Source organism: Prionailurus viverrinus, chromosome B2 (assembly GCF_022837055.1).
Source record: "Prionailurus viverrinus isolate Anna chromosome B2, UM_Priviv_1.0, whole genome shotgun sequence".
Taxonomy (NCBI): Eukaryota; Metazoa; Chordata; class Mammalia; order Carnivora; family Felidae; genus Prionailurus; species Prionailurus viverrinus.
In genome coordinates, this window is record NC_062565.1 from 81,447,551 (window position 1) to 81,465,709 (window position 18,159).

At 34.5% G+C, this 18,159-nt stretch overlaps 1 protein-coding gene across 7 annotated transcripts in view; it reads right to left on the reverse strand.

Moving 5' to 3' along the window:
• MAP3K7 (mitogen-activated protein kinase kinase kinase 7) overlaps nt 1–18,159 on the reverse strand; it is an 84,338-nt gene that overhangs the window by 28,783 nt on the left and 37,396 nt on the right. For 6 of the 7 annotated variants that reach the window (XR_007152170.1, XR_007152169.1, XR_007152166.1 and 3 more), the window contains exons 8-13: nt 17,404–17,534; nt 15,557–15,638; nt 13,132–13,262; nt 12,373–12,502; nt 9,394–9,474; nt 707–771 (exon numbers count right to left, since the gene is read on the reverse strand). Coding sequence is in view for 2 of the 7 variants with exons in the window: in XM_047858748.1 (XP_047714704.1) it covers nt 707–771; nt 9,394–9,474; nt 12,373–12,502; nt 13,132–13,262; nt 15,557–15,638; nt 17,404–17,534 (620 nt within the window). In the remaining 5 variants the exon portion in view is untranslated. The remainder of the gene's footprint in view (nt 1–706; nt 772–9,393; nt 9,475–12,372; nt 12,503–13,131; nt 13,263–15,556; nt 15,639–17,403; nt 17,535–18,159) is intronic. The other variant, XM_047858750.1, reaches the window with a different exon arrangement.

Genomic DNA, 18,159 nt, shown 5'->3' on the forward strand with positions numbered 1-18,159 from the left:
TGTACTAGTCACTAATGGTTTAAATTATAGCACTGTCTGGATCATTTTGAAAGAAAGTGATAAAAAGGTAAGAGGAGTTCAGAAGAGCATCCAGAAATGTAAGATGAAGAAAATCTTAGCAAGTGTGATAGAAGCCTTTCTAGAATTTACCCATGTGCTTAGTAAACAGTCTTAAGCATATTTCACAAAAATAAATATCCAGTGGATATTACAAAAATGAAAGATGTTAGAGTCATCTAGGTATGTTAGTGCCTTATGTGATGCTACAGGAGTGACATTTTGTTGCGGAAATATTTATTAGTAAGTATTAGTAATTATAGTAAAATAATTAGTTAAAAAAATCTTTTTGACCTTATTGCTAAAAAGGAGTCACTATGATTCACTTTAGAGACAGGGATAATGACAAAGTGTTGTATTACACAGTTGATACTTCCTTACTAAATCATATATAAAAACCTTATAATATACATGGAGCACTATTGAATTAATCAACTTAGTTTGATAAATTATCCTTCAAGTTAACCTAATAATGGCATCTATACTTTTTTCTCCTAAGTATTTAAATTCAAGTGCCAATGAACTTTTCTACCACAATTTTAGGTGAACTCATAAAATTACTTTTGCACTGTATATATATTACAGTTAATTCTTAACTTCTGCCCATTATTCTCCTTCAAAGACAGAGAATTCAAATGTCAAGTCTTACCTGACCAGGTTCTGTTCCAGTAACAGTCAAGTCTTGGATGGACCTACGTCTTGGCTGTCCGTTGCCTTTTAAAAGATTAAAAAAAAAAATAGAATACTGAGATCTATTCAAACAGATAACAAGGTTGCTACTGCTATGTAGGAAGTTGGAATTTGTTGCTCCTTGGATCTATACAAAATGTTTGTGGGAAAAATAATTAAGTGAGTTTATTGCTTAAAAAAAAAAAGAGAGAGAGAAGAGAATGATGTAAGGAAAGGAAGAGAAACAGCTGTAGAGTTTTAACTCAAAAATTGCTGGTCTACAATAAAGTAGGTTCTAATACAATAACCACTCCTACCACACGAATAGCTGCTGAACTCTCTTGCACCATCTTCTGTCATGTATTTAAATAGATAAATGCTTGTGGGCCAGGGCTGATGATGGCATCTATTTCAAGGGTCTTACGTTACAGTTTCTACAGCAAGACAGCTAGCCAGCAGGTTGTATGATGTGACTGACTTTAACCAACAGCAGTACCTTGTTCATTCAAGGCCAAAAAAGATGCTTAGGCTTAAACTTATTACAGAGTCACACTTACTTAATCCCATTAGTCTTTGTCAGAACCTAGCAATTTATTATTGGAGAACAACTCTTAATTTCCTACTGAAAATCAATGACTCTCATTCCATTCTCAAATATACAGCCTGTTGAAAATTGTATATTGGGCTATCGTGTTAATCTTGCTTTAGGAACTTCCATGCAAATAACAATTTAATCTAAAAATCAGCTTATGAAAAAATTCTACAAATGTAAGTTTTTAGCAAAATAGAATGAATTAAGCAATAGCTTCACTCAGCACTTTTATTTGGGAATAGGGCTGTTTATATGGTATATCCAAGATGAGAGATCAGCTGTCTAAAAGGAAACACCAAAATATTGTAACAGCTGACACAATACTCAAAATTCTTTTGACTCTGAAAGCTATATTATATAATTTCTTAGCGAGGAGGCAGCACTCAGAACATGTGCTCTAACAGTTCTGGCCTGATTAGCAGACAGAATTTGTTCTTATAATTTTATATTTCTCTAATCCTAAGTTTCTTATTTTAAACCAATCAGCAATATAACTTAGCATCTTAATCCATACGACTCCATTATTATTTTGCATGTAAACTAAAAGGACCTTACAGAAGAATAATGTTTAATGCCGTAATACATGCAGTAAGCATAAAAACTCAAGTTTATAGCCAACTCAAATTTATAAGGACATCATCACTTTTTTTTTCATTTTAAGCTATGTTTTAGAATTCTTTGCATAATTTTAGCTCAAATTTACTCCAAATTCCGTTTTATTCCAAGTTCCAACTTTTGAATACGAATTAAAATAACAAAAAAATAGCACTTTTATTGAATCAGGCACACTAATATACTTTTGTGATAATTTTTAACTACCCCCTTTTCCCGGGGACAAAAAGATCCCACCACCATGAGTAATAAGCAATTTTAGGCACATTTCATTCAACACAATCATTCTAAAATTAGCCTAGATGAGACAGGCTTGTAAAAGTGTCTGGAATTCTCTTTTCAGATTAGCAACATTTGTGAATCTCAGGAACCACCCAGCACATGTGTCTAAAAATCATTACATCACCACTACAATAACACCAAAAACAAAATCAAATCTAGGTGGGGGTAGAAGGGGAAAAAAAACTTTTAAGGAAGTAGGGTAAATAAGAGGTGACACAGTTAACAAATGCCATAAAATGAGAAATCTTCAAGCTAAAACATGAGTCAAAGCAAGCAATATTAGTCAATGCATTTTAATTAGCATAACCATGGCAGAAACCATCTGGCAAATAGTTTAGACAAAGCAAAAAAGGACTGCAATCAACAAATACTTGTTGCTCCAATATTGTTTTTAAGTTTTAGAAATATGAATGTAAAAAAATAAAACTATTATTGCAAATGAACACTGGGTGTGTTCTTAGTAAATTTAACTTAATGCTGAATTTTCTTTGCAACTAAATACTAATTTAGAAACTCTCTTATTTTACATTTTTTTATGGTTCTTTGAAATGTACATACCTATATTACACATGGTAGTATAAATGAAAAAAAAGTAGAATCGAGGGCCAATATGATGTCAACAGATGCCTGATCAAGAAATCTGAATCCTGCCAATGATGTCCTGAGTATTCATTGTGTAATAAGTTCCGGAGCTTTCATGACCAATGATAGAGAACAAGTGATATTTTTTTAGAACAACTTTTCTAAGTAACAGCAACAAAACAAAACAGCTACATCCCTAGCCCATCATAAGACCTACAATCCCCACCCCCCCCCCCCCAAAAAAAAAGAAAGGGCAGTTGAAATAGCTTATAGGTCAATTCAGTTGTTTTTACAATAATGTCACAAAAACAGAATCAGTCTCTTCAAAAAGCTGCTCTTATAAGTACAACTTATTTCCTGAACTGGTATTTGAACAGAGTCCTTCCCAGACAGCCACTTCTGTGGTTTTTCTTAATGGTTTAAGTAAGCTCAATGTTTTCCTTATCTTAACTACTCTTATTTTTCTATCTCCCAAACTTCCTGAGACCCTTTTCATGTAAAAATCAACATTACATTTTCCTGGAGACATCTCTTAACCAAATGTTGGAAAATTTGAGATTCATAAGTTTTGAATATTGAAAATTGTGGGACACTGTTCTCTTGATGTGTAAAATACATAAGATTTTAAAAAATTGTATAGCACTACACTGCATTATATCACTGCTTCATGGTAAACTGAATATGTAATTTAAAAACATATGTTCTCATTTAGGCTGCCACAAATTTCATTTTCTTTTACTTATTTCTACAAATTCTGGCTTATTCCTTAGAAGGAACGCCCTTCAGGGTGGGTTTTTTCCTCCTATCAAAGGAAAATATTATTGATGAGTTTTGCTTTCTGATAAACCACTGTTATTAGGTTAGAGATCAACTTTTTATATTACAAAAAGTGATCTTGATACAATATAAAGAGACTACCTAAACATTCTCTTTAGGGTTGGTTACATGAACGTTCCTATTTAATTAGGCACAAATACAGAATTTCATTGAAGGTGAGGTGGCTACACATGGAGAAGCAGGTATATTTCAGCATAGCTCTCCTTGGGCCTCAGAATCCCTAATTCAAAGGTTTACAGCTGTTAATGACACCATATGTCCAAGGTAGGTAGGAACTTGAAAGATTTAGAAAAGTTTACTTCTTTTTATCTCACTGTTTCTACACATTAGCACTACACTATTCAGGGGGAAAAACTACACCAATAATTTATGTACTACAGTTAAAGGATTAAAAAAAATTTTTTTTAACGTTTATTTATTTTTGAGACTGAGAGAGACAGAGCATGAACGGGGGAGGGTCAGAGAGAGAGGGAGACACAGAATCTGAAACAGGCTCCAGGCTCTGAGCTGTCAGCACAGAGCCCGACGTGGGGCTCGAACTCACAAACTGTGAGATCATGACCTGAGCTGAAGTCGGACACTTAATCGACTGAGCCACCCAGGCACCCCTAAAGGATGTTTATAAACATTAGTACCTACTGATTCTTGAACAAAATACAGTATTAGAAAGGTTATATTCTTAACCTGATGGGAGAAAGCAAGATAGTGCCTAAGTGTCCTTGAACAGTATCAGCCTCCAGCTGTCCAGCATTCTACAAAACCCTTACTGCACCCTGCCTCATCTGTTTGCCAATTACCTAAGATATTTGAAACTTCTAAAAGAAAAAAAACTTTACATTAGTATTAGAAACTCAACTACCCATTTATGTTTGTTAAATATATTTGGGCTTTTCCATACTCCTCTTATGCTACTTAACTACTCATCATATTCTTGAAAAGCAACTAATAGAGGACAAAATGTGTCTGATTGAAGTTAAAAGTGAATATTCATTAAATTTTTGATATCTGAATGCAGCTGAAATCATAAGGACACCTAAAATTTCACTTTTAAAAAAATTAAAAAATAAGTTTAATGTTTATCCTTGAGAGAGAGAGAGAGAGAGAGAGAGAGGGAGAGAGAGAGAGAAACAGAGTGCAAGTGGGGGAGGGGCAGAGAGGGACAGAATCTGAAGCAGGCTCCAGGCTCTGAGCTCTCAGCTCAGAGCCAGATGCAGAGCTCGAACTCACAAACCATGAGATCATGACCTGAGCCGAAGCTGAATGCTTAACCGACTGAGCCATGCAGGTGCCCCCCCTCTTTTATTAGTGTTTATTTTTGAGAGACAGAGAGAGAGAGACAGAGAGAGAGAGAAGAGAGAGAGAGAGTGCGTGTGCAAGCTGTGAGCTCAGAGCCTGATTTTTCAGCTTTAAGAATAATATTACAGACAAAAAATATCAATTAAGTTCAGGCTCTTCAAGGACCTGGGTAAAAACATTTTATATGATTGACTAAAAGACATTTGTATATTCAATATTCTTTATTATTTAATATATCCTTAAAAACAGTATGTAAGAAAATCATCTTTGGTCAAAGCATTCTACGATTCTAAAATGTTACGCCATATTATTTTAGCTTTAAAATACATATACTACTAAAGTACCACTGTTCAAGGTTCTCAAATAGCACATTAAGGCAAATTCTTATTTACAGAATAAATGAGAATTTTCAAGTGTTTAAAATGAAGTCAAGCTGCATAATTTAGTCTGAACTAAGATATTCAGAAGTACTGAGTAAAACAGCATAAAAACTGTTTATTTGGAAAAATTTACTTTTGTAAGTCTCATATTGGAAACATATATCATTTCAGGGTAGCAATTAATCTGGTATAAACTATGTATAAGGAATTTCATATTAGAAAGGAGTGCAGAAGACTAATGTTTCAATTAAATCTTTTACAGGTGGATATATATGTATGGATTTGTTAGTACCTTTTTCAGTGGCTTTCAAAATGCATCATCACAGGTGATTTCCTGAAGTGTTCTAACTACTCACACAAGCACTCCAGAATAGTTCATCCTTTTTGATTACCAAAGCTAGAGCCACAAACAAAATTTGCATAACTATCAGAGTCTCCTACTCCATGCTTTATTTTTTTTTAATTTTTTAAAATGTTTATTCATTTTTTGATAGAGACACAGAGCACGTGGGGAAAGGGCAGAGAGAAGGGGAGACACAGAATCTGAAGCAGGCTCTAGGCCAGGAAGAGGTATAGAAAATTGTGTAGCTTGATCCATAGGAACTCGTGAGGTATTAAAGGTCCATTTCTGCATGACCTGAGTGACTACTAAATTAATAAATGCTAGCCATAGGTTGCTTGCTCCTCCTCATTTGAATGATGGCAAGTATAAAATAGTGCTGAAGAGCAAGCAAACATGATTTGAATTTGTTTACCTGTGACCAGATTAGGGGTTTTAGTCACTCTAAAGATGTATTTAAAAAAAAATTCTTTAGAGTAACAGTGTGTATTTTACAATTTTAAAAACTTGGTAACTTTTAAAAAAAATTCAAGAAGCAATATACACTTTAAAAAGATAGATTTGTATATTACCAATAAGTACACATAAAAATTTTTGTGATGCTTAGATGAACACTCTTACTAAAAGAGGCAGTTCAGGAATGCCTAGATAGCTCAGTCAGTTAAGCACTCGACTCTTGATTTTGGCTTGGGTCATGATCTCATGTTTTGTGGGATCCAGCACGGAGCCTGCTTAGGATCCTCTCTCTCTCTCTGCTCCTCCCTGCTCATGTACTTTCTCTTGCTCTTTCTCTCTCTCAAAATTATAAACTTAAAAAAAAAAAATCAGAATTAGAAAAAGAAAAAGAGGCAGTTTATTCCAAGAAGTACATCAGACTCAGTATACTGCACCTGGCCAAAGGAAAGTTATTATTCAAACTACTTATTCATAACAGATAAGATAAAAAAAAAATCTATATTAAAAAAATGCTTACAACTGGGATCCAGTGCTAATGAATACCAGATTGGGTATATCAAGAGGCACTGTAATACCACAAAGAACTTGTGGGAAACTGACTTCGAGGAAAAAAAAATTCTAGAAGGTACTAAGAAATTTTGGGAATTAAGTAATGCCCTCCTTTATAGTTAAAATGGCCATGTAAGACATTTGAAATATTCCCAAAGCATGGGTTATATTTTCATATTTAATTCAATTTAAAAATAAACATAAGAACACATTAATGTTTTGCTTTTATGTCCAACTGTAGTAATTCCAGTGCTTATATTCTTTCATTAAAGAAAGCAAAGCTGATTAAGTTAATATTTGGATATCTGGGGGGGGGGAATCAACAAGAATATTTAATAAAATGTATTAATGAATACCATTTCTATTTGAACAGCATTGTTGCTCTGACAAATTAAGAGCAGAATTAAAGTTTCCTGACTCCATAAGGACTCAGTTACCATAAAAGAGGGTCTGCTGGCCAAAGAGCTCTCTTTAATGTGAACACTAAAGAGGAGCAAGGCAGAATTGCTCTATCTTCTCTGACTCAAACAGAAGAGGAGAAAATTGATGTGATTTGGTGTCAGATCTAAGTTGGGACCCTAGCTATGTGTTTCTGGGAAAACCACACAAAACCTATTTGATCAAAGTTCCTCATTTGTAAAATGGCTGTAATTTTATCTGGTAATCCAGTTATAAGACAGCTATGGACATCAATTAAGATGATGTACTTTATTTAAACTACTTTAGAGTCACATAGAGCATCTATGTGAAACCAGTTTCTCAGCCCTGCCACTGTTGACATTTTAGCTGGATAATTCTTGGTTTGTGGAAGATTGGTACATTGTAGGATGTTTAGCAGCATCCTGGGCTCCTGCCTACTATATGCCCCCTGCCACTTGTGACAACCAAAAATGTTTCCAGATGTTGCCAAATATCCTGTAAGGAGCAAATTCATTCTGGTTGAGAACCACTGAGACTATTCTTTCTCTTCATTCTCCCTCATTATTGTGTACAGTACTGGCTACATCATTCGTTATGTGTGTGTGTATTTGTTAATGCTTTATTCGTTAAGACATGGATTAAGATTATATTGCCATTTACCTAACTTCTCCTGATTCACTCAAACATTAATGATAATCACAGTTTAAAAGTTTAAATGTTGCCACTTTTTTAGTCAAAATATTATTCCCTTAAACATAGCACCTTTTGGTATGGAGGTAAAATGACTGCAAGTTCTGCAAGCAGGCCATGACTCAATAAGTAAAATTACTATGTGAGAAGTGGGTTAACTCCTCTCTGAACAGCAACAGTGGTATTATAAAATAAATCACTTTGAAAAAATAAACATTAATTACTCTAATATAGTTTTATACAGACCAAATGCCAGGATCCTAAGAATTGTGTAATTTCTGTATTATACATATTTATAATTTATACACATTTTATATGTATCCTAGTTCCCAGCCATGGGAGGTCAATAATAGTTTGTTCAGTTAATAGGCACATATTTATTAAACGCAATGTGTGAGGCATCGTGCCAGATAACTCTGATACAATCAATAATAAGTAACAAAGGCATGGTGTCTATTCTGTTTTCATCTTACTATGGGAGAAAAAGACCTCTAGATATTCAACTACAATGCTATGCTAGAAATACAATCACAAGCAATACACACTGCTGAAGAATTCACCAAAATCACATCCATGAATGTGTGTAGGGAAAACTGTGTTTCTTTTTGGGAAGAGGTGGAGGAAAACCTAAAGCAGAGGAATAAATAAAAGATATATATTATTTTAAGTTTATATATTTATTCTGGGGGGGGGGGGGGAGCAAGGGCATGTACACATGTGGTGGGGAGGGGCAAAGAGAGAAGGAGAGAGAATCAGCACAGAGCCTGATGTGCAACTCGATCTCATGAAACCTGCACTGAGATCAAGAGATGGATGCTTGCCTGACTAAGCAACCCAGGTGCCCGAATACAGGATCACTTTGGTGACATACATTAACCGATATATGCCATTTAAATTTCTATCAAAAATGGTGATTTAGATTCATCTATGAAATTATCACCATGAGAAGAAATAAAGGCAATTTACCAATTTTAAGACACTGAAGTACCATGTGTGACTTAGGTATAAAAACATGTAATTTGCAAAAAGATTCTCCTAATAACACATAAGAATCAGAATTGACCACGATTCTTTGTCAAGACACCATGCAAAACAGCAAATCTCATTTAATTTTACTCTGTTTCTATTTTCTATGTTAAGGCAACATGGTATTTAGCAATTCTCTTTTCTCAACTTCGTATTTCACTTGCTACCAACAGAAAGAGGCTTGGATAGGAAGCCTCAACAGAGTCCAAAAAGGAGAAACCAAGGAAGGAAAAGAGCCCAGGACATCAAATATTTTTAAATAGTTGTTTCCTCTTTCTGGTGAGAGAAAACAACGTCTTGGTTCAGCTCACGTGCTCATTTAAAAGCAGGGAGGACGATGGTAGAATTCTGGGCTAGCATTCTCCTTTGTGTGAAAAGGTTTACTTTGCCTTCTATTTTACTCTCATTTTTGGAGATTTAAGGTATCCTGTCAAGCCTGCTTCATTGTATATAAATGTATAGTTTTCAATCTGTCTCCCTAGTTACTGTATGCAGGTGTCTATTTTCATGTCCTATAAAGATTGGAGCAAGAAGCATTTTATAAGTACCAGGGATCATTATTCCGGTCCCACAGCTATTAGACCAACTCAGGTGGTCTTTGATACCTGATATGACGATCTCAGGGACATCCAGAATGTTGCCAAATGAAGCAGTTTTACGGTGGCCCCGTTTAGGCTTGGAATAGGCTGCAAAAACATATATATACAGTATACATGCAAACAACCACAAACAGTAACACAGAAAATGATTAACTATAAAAACAGAATAATTTTCAAATAGCTATGTTAATAATACTTCATGCAGAATGGCATGCAGGACTGTCTAACTTTTCATCCATGCTTGGAAAAGGCGTGATTTAGGAGAAAACTATCAATAAAGACGTGTCACATACTGGTTTTAATTAGGAGAAAAAAAAAAAAGGACAGAGACAAACAAAGCTGCAGGATAATGAGGAAGCAAAATTTCAAACATGTTCATAGAAACAATCTACCTAAGTGAAATCACTGATAAGCAATGGGGAGCTAGGATGAAAGTGGGAAGGGAGAGAGGAGTTAAAAAGAAATAAGCTGCCATATTTTTTTAATTACACAAACACAGGAATATATATTCCAGATAGACGTTTCTTGAAGTGTGCTATAAAGTAAAATTCGGTGATTAAATAGTAATTATTGAATCAAAGAATGAAATGTATATGCTTTTATAAATATAAATATTTACACATACTTCTATTAAACTGAATGTTACACATACTTCTATTAAACTGAATGTTTACTGTAGTTTTCAAAGTTCAAGGTGCATTCCCATTACATGTGAACAGTGTTAGAAGCTGGAGAATTCGAATCTTTCAAAGTAAGACAATTCATTAAAAAAAATCTGAATTGTATGAATTCAATGGATGTTCAACAGCATCTATTCTACATTTAGAGAGTGAGATAATCTAAATGTGTGTGGTTGTTTTTTAACTAGTGAAATATCACTTCTGTAAAGAATAATAATAAATCAGTACCTGACTAGAAAACTGACACTAGCAAAGATACAAAACTATAATAATGCCACTTATTTTAAGGCCATTATCTTAATAATGCCACTAGCCATCATTACTTAGCTGATCTAACTTGAATGACATCCCTGAAGGGAAAAAGGTTCCCCAAGAGTGAAGGTATGTCACTGTGTGCGCTATTCACCTGACACTACACTGAGAAGCCCTCACTTGACAGAAAAACACTTATGACGCAGGGACCAGGAAGGCTTGTTAGTGGCTAGTGAGCTCCATTCAACTTGATTATTTATGAAGATTCATCCATGTGGCAGAGACTGCAAGTCCCCTTCCAATCTCTGTCTTTCCCATCTTTCTTAGCAACAGAACTCTGACTTTATTCAAGGCAGCAATGTTCCCAGATAAAAGATCACAGATCCTTCTTTCCCGTGCAGCCATCTGTAGCCATCTGACCATATTATGATGGCCAAAGGCATATATGGAAGTTGTTAGGGGGAACTTCTGATAAAGATCTTTGAAAGAGCTTGGGCATATACCCTTTGGCATTCCCCTAATTCTCCTTTCTTGCTGCCCTGACTGTGGATGTGATGACTAGAATTGTAATAGTTATTCAGCAACACAAAGTCTTTGAGGAGACAAGTCACGCAATATGGCTTGTGGCACAGAGACAGAGAAATTCAGCTGCCTAATGATCACGGAGCCTACCTTCAAATTTCTTTATTTAAAAAAAAAAAAAAGCTTAGGTGTTAAAGACATAGCTATTTTGAATATTCTATATCTAACTGATTCTAATGCTGATACAGTCAGTGATCATAATTAGATGAAGACAAGTACAGTATGACATTCCTCTGGAAAACTTCTTTCTGAAAAAAGCTCCACACAAAATGAGAATATTCCATTTAGAAAAAAAAAATGAGAAAAATACCTAAAAAACAAAACAAAACAAAAAACACACGAACCTGGTTAGCTAAGTTAAAGAATATATACGCTAATATACATGAGAATACACATGTATACACATATATGGCTTAAAAGACCAGAGGTAAATATATAAAATTGTTAAATGCTTCTCTCTTGAGTGGGACAATTATAGAAAATTGTGGGTTTTTTGTTGTTTGTTTACATTTCCACATTTTCCACAAAAGAAATGTATTTACTTTTATAATTAGCTCCCCTCTACTCCTAGAAGAATTGGAAAGAAAACAAATTAAACCAGTATTACGACCCTTGAACAACATGAGTTTCAACTGCATGTATCCAATTACATGTGATTAAAGAAAAGATACAGTATAATATTCTTAATAACACTTTCTTTCTCTAGCTTATTTTAAGAATACAGTATATAATACATATAACATGCAAAATATGTGTTCAGCAATTGTTTGTATTATTGTAAGGTTTCAGGTCAATGGTAGGTTATTAATGGTTAAGTTCTGGGGTAGTCAAAAGTTACATGTGGATTTTTGACTGCATGGCGGGTTAATGTCCCTAACCTCTACAATGTTCAAGAGTCAACTGTAACTGTTTTTGTGCTGACCAGTACCTCTGTAATTAATCATTTTAAGAAGTGAAAAAATGGAATTCAAATGCTAACTTTTCCAAGATTGAATGAAATTACCGTGATCTTTTATATTACACTTATCTATTTTTGCTACCAGAAGGAGAAAGAGCAGACAGTAAAGCCAAACCACACTTGGATCTATAGTATATTTTTCTGCTAATTTCAAAACAAAATATTTGCCATTATGTGAAGTTAGCACAAATTCTAGTAGAATCACTCAAAATCCTCTGAAACATACTAGTTTTGGCAAAATTTCAATTTCCCACTTAAATGTTTAGCTCATGTTTGAGTTGAATTACATTTGATAAAAATATAATTTATGATCCAAATAATTTTACAAGTCATACCTGCCTTATTTGGAACTGGAGAAAAACATAAATTACTGTTAGCAGCTTAGAAAGTCTACTGTAAGCCCACTTCCTGCTTTAAAAAAATTCATAACACAAAAAACCCCTGACATCGCCACAGGTGAAACAACTGAAACTACTCTTTCCACTCCTCTGCAGATTTTTACTTCCTTTTTACCTGTTGTCGCAGCAATCCTGGCTTCTATTTCAGACATGTCAGCACTCATCCTCTTGCCCTCAGAGGTGGGGGGCAAGCTCTCCACGCTGCTCCCACGGGAAGCTCCCAGGCTTAAACGTCCCGATTCACTCTGTTAAAATTACAGGTCAATTTGAATTATTGAAATTCTTTAAATTTAAAAATCCTGGGCAACCTAGGAGGAGGAAGATATCAACTGAGATTCTTAGAGATTCTGTGCTGTTCTGAAGGAAAAAGGAGGTTCTAAGGGAGAGCAAGCTACAAACACTGCCTTTAGGAAACGGCAGTCACTAGAGTTGGAAGTTAAATGCTACGATTATTCTTTAACCTAAATGTATCATGTAAGATGAATAAAATCACTACTTAACATACTTTTAAACCAGTAACAGCAAAAACATAATAAATCTGAACAGTATGAAATGACAGACTGAGGATAAACTCCTTTAACTGAGTAGTAGAACCAAGAAATAATCATCTTACATATTTAACCATTAAAGTTAGGGAACATCACAGGGAGGGAGTTGCGCTGTTGGCAAAGGCAGCCATAATCAGAAGACAAAACAATTTGATCGGTAATAAACAGTAGGAGAATCTCATTTTATGTCTCTATTCTTATCTGCTTCAAGAATAAGACTCAGCACTTGTATAATGGAAGATGTCAAATAATTAATTTTAGTTAGCATAAAGTTATGACTACTAGTAAGGTCATCACACAATTTTACTTTTAGTAACAAAACAAACCTGTTGCTTTGCCTGATTTTTCAACAATTTTGATTCTAAGCGTTTAATAGTATCATTTGTTGCAGGAATTTGCTCCATATTAGTGTCACTTTTATTACTGGTATTTGTAGAAGCGATGTCCATGAATGAGCCTAGGAAAGCAGAAACATTTATGACTACAGGTTGGAATAATACAGATGCTTTATTCAATAATATGTAACGTAAATTATTTTCTAAACTAACAAGACATGAATATGAACAAAATAAGACTTTTCAAGTCAATAAAGATATCCAAACAAATCCATTTTAAATGGAATTTTAAGGATAGCACAGAAAGGGAACCAAAATGCTTATCAGTCTTCTAACAGTACAAGGATGACTTTAAGGTTCTTAGCCTGAGCTGGTAAATCAGAGTGGCTATTAATCAAGATGGTGAAGATGATGGGAGAAGTAAGTTTGAAGGGACTATCAGAAGTTTAACTTGGAAAACATAAGTTTGATTTCCTATCAGGTATCAAGCAAGTAGGTGGATATAGGAGTACAAAGGTCAGGTCTGGGATGGAGCAAAATACCAGCAAATAGATGGTATATAAAACCACGATACTGGATGAGATCATGAAGGAGATGAGTGTAGAGAAATAAGCGAAAGGCTCAATGACTGAGCCCTAGGAATACTGACATGTGTAGGTTAGGAAGATAAAAAAATAACCAGCCTAGGAAACCATCAGAAAAAGTGGCCAGAGACGGAAGATGAAATCCAGGCTACTATGGTATCCTGAAGATCAACTGAAGAACATGCTATAGAAGGAGAGAGTAATGAACTGTGTCAAATGTTACTGAAAGTCAAAAAAGAAGAGAACTAAAAATCATTCATTTTGATTTAGTTATGTGGAGACAACTGGTGACCTTGACAAGAGCAATTCTGGAGTAGCGGTATAATAAAAGCCTGAATGGACTGGGCACAGGAAAGAATGGGAAGAGGTAACAGAATGTAAGTACAGACTATACATGCCTTGGGAATGATTCCAGTAGAAAGACTAACACTGATGAGGCAAGAGACTGAGGGAAGAACAACTGGAAAGAGCAGATGGGATATAGTGCACAAGCAGACACGCCTGCCTTTGGTGAGAGCATGGAGAGCTTAGCCATTTTAACAGAAGAGAATGGAGAGCAGAAGGGCCCAGATACAGGTAGGTGGGCAGATGTAGCGGGGCAGCTTCTGAAAGCTATCTTTTCTGATTACTCCAATTTTCTCAAAGAAATAACAAATGGGATCAGCTAAAAGTGTGTAGTGAAGAGATGTTTGAAGTTTGAGGAGAGAGGCTAAAGTATACAATTAAGACATCTAAGAGAGAGGAGATAGACTAAAATATGGCACAACTATCCAACGTCACTAAATCACTAAGGCATTTGAAGACCTTAAACATGAGTTGTCTCCAGACACATTCAGCTGCACTGCTATAGACAAGGGGAAACTGAGTGTCAGACTTAACAAATTAAGTTTAGCCAAACAAGCTTAAGATAAGAAATTATAATAACCAGCTGGAATTAAGTGAAGGGAGGATGAAAGGAAGGACCTAAGAGAACTGTGGCTCAGTAAACAGAAGAATCAAAGGACTGAAGGTCACAGCACTTAAACAGAGAGAGGGTTTGGAAGCAGTGGTAGAAACACATGATGGAATTTTAGAGAAGTGCATTTAAGAATTCAGTGCAACTCAAAAGATTTTCGGTAAAAATGGAATTTGGGAACTATTAAACCAGATTAAAATAAATGCGATTATTTAGATCAGTAAAAATATTTGTCGGTAAAAATACAATTTTAAGTACAGGATAAATATTGTGTATATACACACACAAGCCCTTTTAATTAAATTAACAATGAATGCTTAAAATGCCATATAATTTGAGAGGCACAATTTTTCTAAGAGAGTTATTTCTATGGTCTTTTTTGATGATCACAAACTTCAATCCCACTACTACTTGATATTTAGAAAAGTAAGGAACTTTGAACTAAAAATAAGAGTTCTTAAATAAGAGTTTCTATAGACTCTTCTACAAAGACCAAAAAGTAGGGTGTTCATGATGAAGAAATACGTTGTTTTTTATATTTACAATAATTTCTAATATTCTTTGATGTAGCAGTATCAGTGTAAAAATGATTTTTATTTTTCAAATAAAGAATGACATTCCCAGCAATACAATATCCCATCTTTTTATATATAACTATGCAAGAATTCTAAGACTTGGAAGCAAGTCTTTAGTAACTCTTTAATCTCGGTACCTTCATGAAGAATGATGCACCAGGAAACTCAAATTGCAGTCAATCATATGAAATGAAGAAATTAAAATGCAAATAGAGACATCATTCATTGCCTCTTGATTATAATTTCATGGGAACAGAGACACAAAAAAATTAGGTTATTACTCTTCCAATCTATCCATTTACCTGTACTGGTGGCAGAATTGCTCTGTCCTTCATCTGAGTACTGACAAGGATACTGTAATGGCTCATCTGCTCCTGGAAAGTACTATGTATGAAAAAGTAAATTACAATTTAAAATTTCTTTAATACAAATTAAATCCTGTAAGAATTAACTTGCAGAGTACACATTAATTATTTCTTTTTTCTGGGATTTGAAAGTAGGAAAGTGCTGCTTTATTTTCTGTAAGGCATACACTGAATTTACAGATACCTAAACTCAGTATGTTCCTTAAGTTTTTGATTTTACAAAGATGATGATAATGTGCTACTCTTTTGACTTTCCACTATGATCAATGCCATATATCTACTTAAGTATCTATTTTACATAGAGCCTAGATAGTTTTGAAGAAAACAGCATACATTTCTGTAAGGGAACACAGATATATCACATATATATCACTTCCGAACTGCTGAAATTATTGTTAGTCTGGCAACTGAGCCTGTTATGTCATAGAATAATTGTTAGAACTAATATTTTGAATATCAGAGATAGATTATGGCTGTTTCTCTATAAACTGGAGATGTAATATTGGAAATTTTTGCTGGATAAATATTAGAACTTAGGGGAAAAAAGGAAGGTTTTCTTTTCAAATCAGACAAAGCAAATATAAGTACAACTATAATTTGAACAATTTATGTATCCCAATGTTTTCAAGTATCTGACTATGGCGACCAAGTTGTTTTATTATGACCATATCTTTAGGGCCTGATGTATAGCTGGTATCCACATATGACGGGAAGTTTTAATCAGAGTACTTCATGCTTGGTTTCAATAGAATAAACAGATCTTTGGCCATTTAGGAAGTATATATTTAAGGAGTTTGAAGGGTTCTTCTAGTGAGCAAATTGTTCCGAAATTCAGGGACTTTTCATAAGTATGTGAACTTTTTTTTTTTCTTCCAACGTTTATTTATTTTTGGGACAGAGAGAGACAGAGCATGAACGGGGGAGGGGCAGAGAGAGAGGGAGACACAGAATCGGAAACAGGCTCCAGGCTCTGAGCCATCAGCCCAGAGCCTGACGCGGGGCTCGAACTCACGGACCGCGAGATCGTGACCTGGCTGAAGTCGGATGCTAAACCGACTGCGCCACCCAGGCGCCCCAGTATGTGAACTTTTAAAAGTCAAAGTAGCGCTTGATCGATTTTGCTAGTGCACCAAAAACCAGAGTCCTAAAATTATTCAAATAATTCTAAAAGTGTTTGTTTATAGACTAAGACATTTTGATGATCATTTAACAGGGTTCTTCTAAATTTAAAAATTCCATAAATCCTAGAAGTTTAACTTTTTAATGGCAAATGAAAAGCTAAAAATATGCAATGAAAAACCAGAAGGTAAAAATCATTTAAATAAAGGTGTCTGGGAATGCAACCATCCTATTGCCCTGCAGATAAATGATTGTTTGAAGAAGATCTGCACTCAAGAAAATTTAAAATTTAGTTTGGCAAGTATTAGAGTCAGAATATACCTAAGTCCTGTAAAGACATTTAATTCAGCTTCCCTCACATTACAGATGAGGCAACAGGCCCCCAAAACAAACACATTTGTCCACTAAGTTACACAGGAGGAAAAACCAAGTCCAGAAACCTAGTCTAGCTATCTTTCCAGTATAAAGAACTAGACTTTTTTCTTTTCCAAAATAACATTTCTTCCTTTGATTATAGGAGTGATAAGTACCCATTCTAACTTGGACAACACAGAAAAGTATAAAGCAGAAAAAAGCAATAATGTCTCTTTACTTCAAAATCCCATTCAAACTCAGTATATATCAAATTCCCCTAAATCCAAAGCCCCTCAAGAGAAGGATTATACCCGCATCAAGTGAGTCATTATTTTCACAATCTCCTCCATTGAAGGGCGCTGAGAAGGATCTTTAGACCAACAACGAGTCATCAGGCTCTCAATGGGCTTAGGTAAATTTTTGATCAGTGGTGGTCGAGTACCTATAATTGAAAATTAGAGGGAGGGGGGAAAGAATGTATTTACCCAAAGAATGGTGTAAGCTTTTTATATGTATTTCCAATACAGTAGTTATTTTATAGTTCTTGTAATTTAAGATTTATTTTGGAATAATAAAAGTACATTTTTTTTTGGTCTATTAGGTTAACATATTTTCATAAAGGGGAAGCTATACTTTTTGCAAAGTTAAATTAAAATTTTTATATGCATTATGGTTAAGAGTGAGACTGAGAAATAATATTTCATTTGTTCTAATATTGTTCTTTTAACAAATAATAATGGCTTAGTGTTTTATTAAGAAAATAAAATGGTGGCTTGAGGTAATCTTCCTTGAACTGTATTTTCAGATTTACTGTAAAAATTTCAAATGTGTTTGAAAAATCTTCCATAGCAGAAAAGTCACATCACTGTGGTATCATACTCACTGACCTCCAAATGACTCTTTTGTTGGTGGCAGACATTTTTTAGCTGCTGTGAATCTGTCATTTCACAAGCTGAAAACTATCAACTTTTACGTAATTACCAAGACTGTAATATTATTAGTGAGGTCCCTATCTTAAAGAAAGCCTCAAATATAATGAAGTTTTTGTAATTTCACCAACAAGTTAG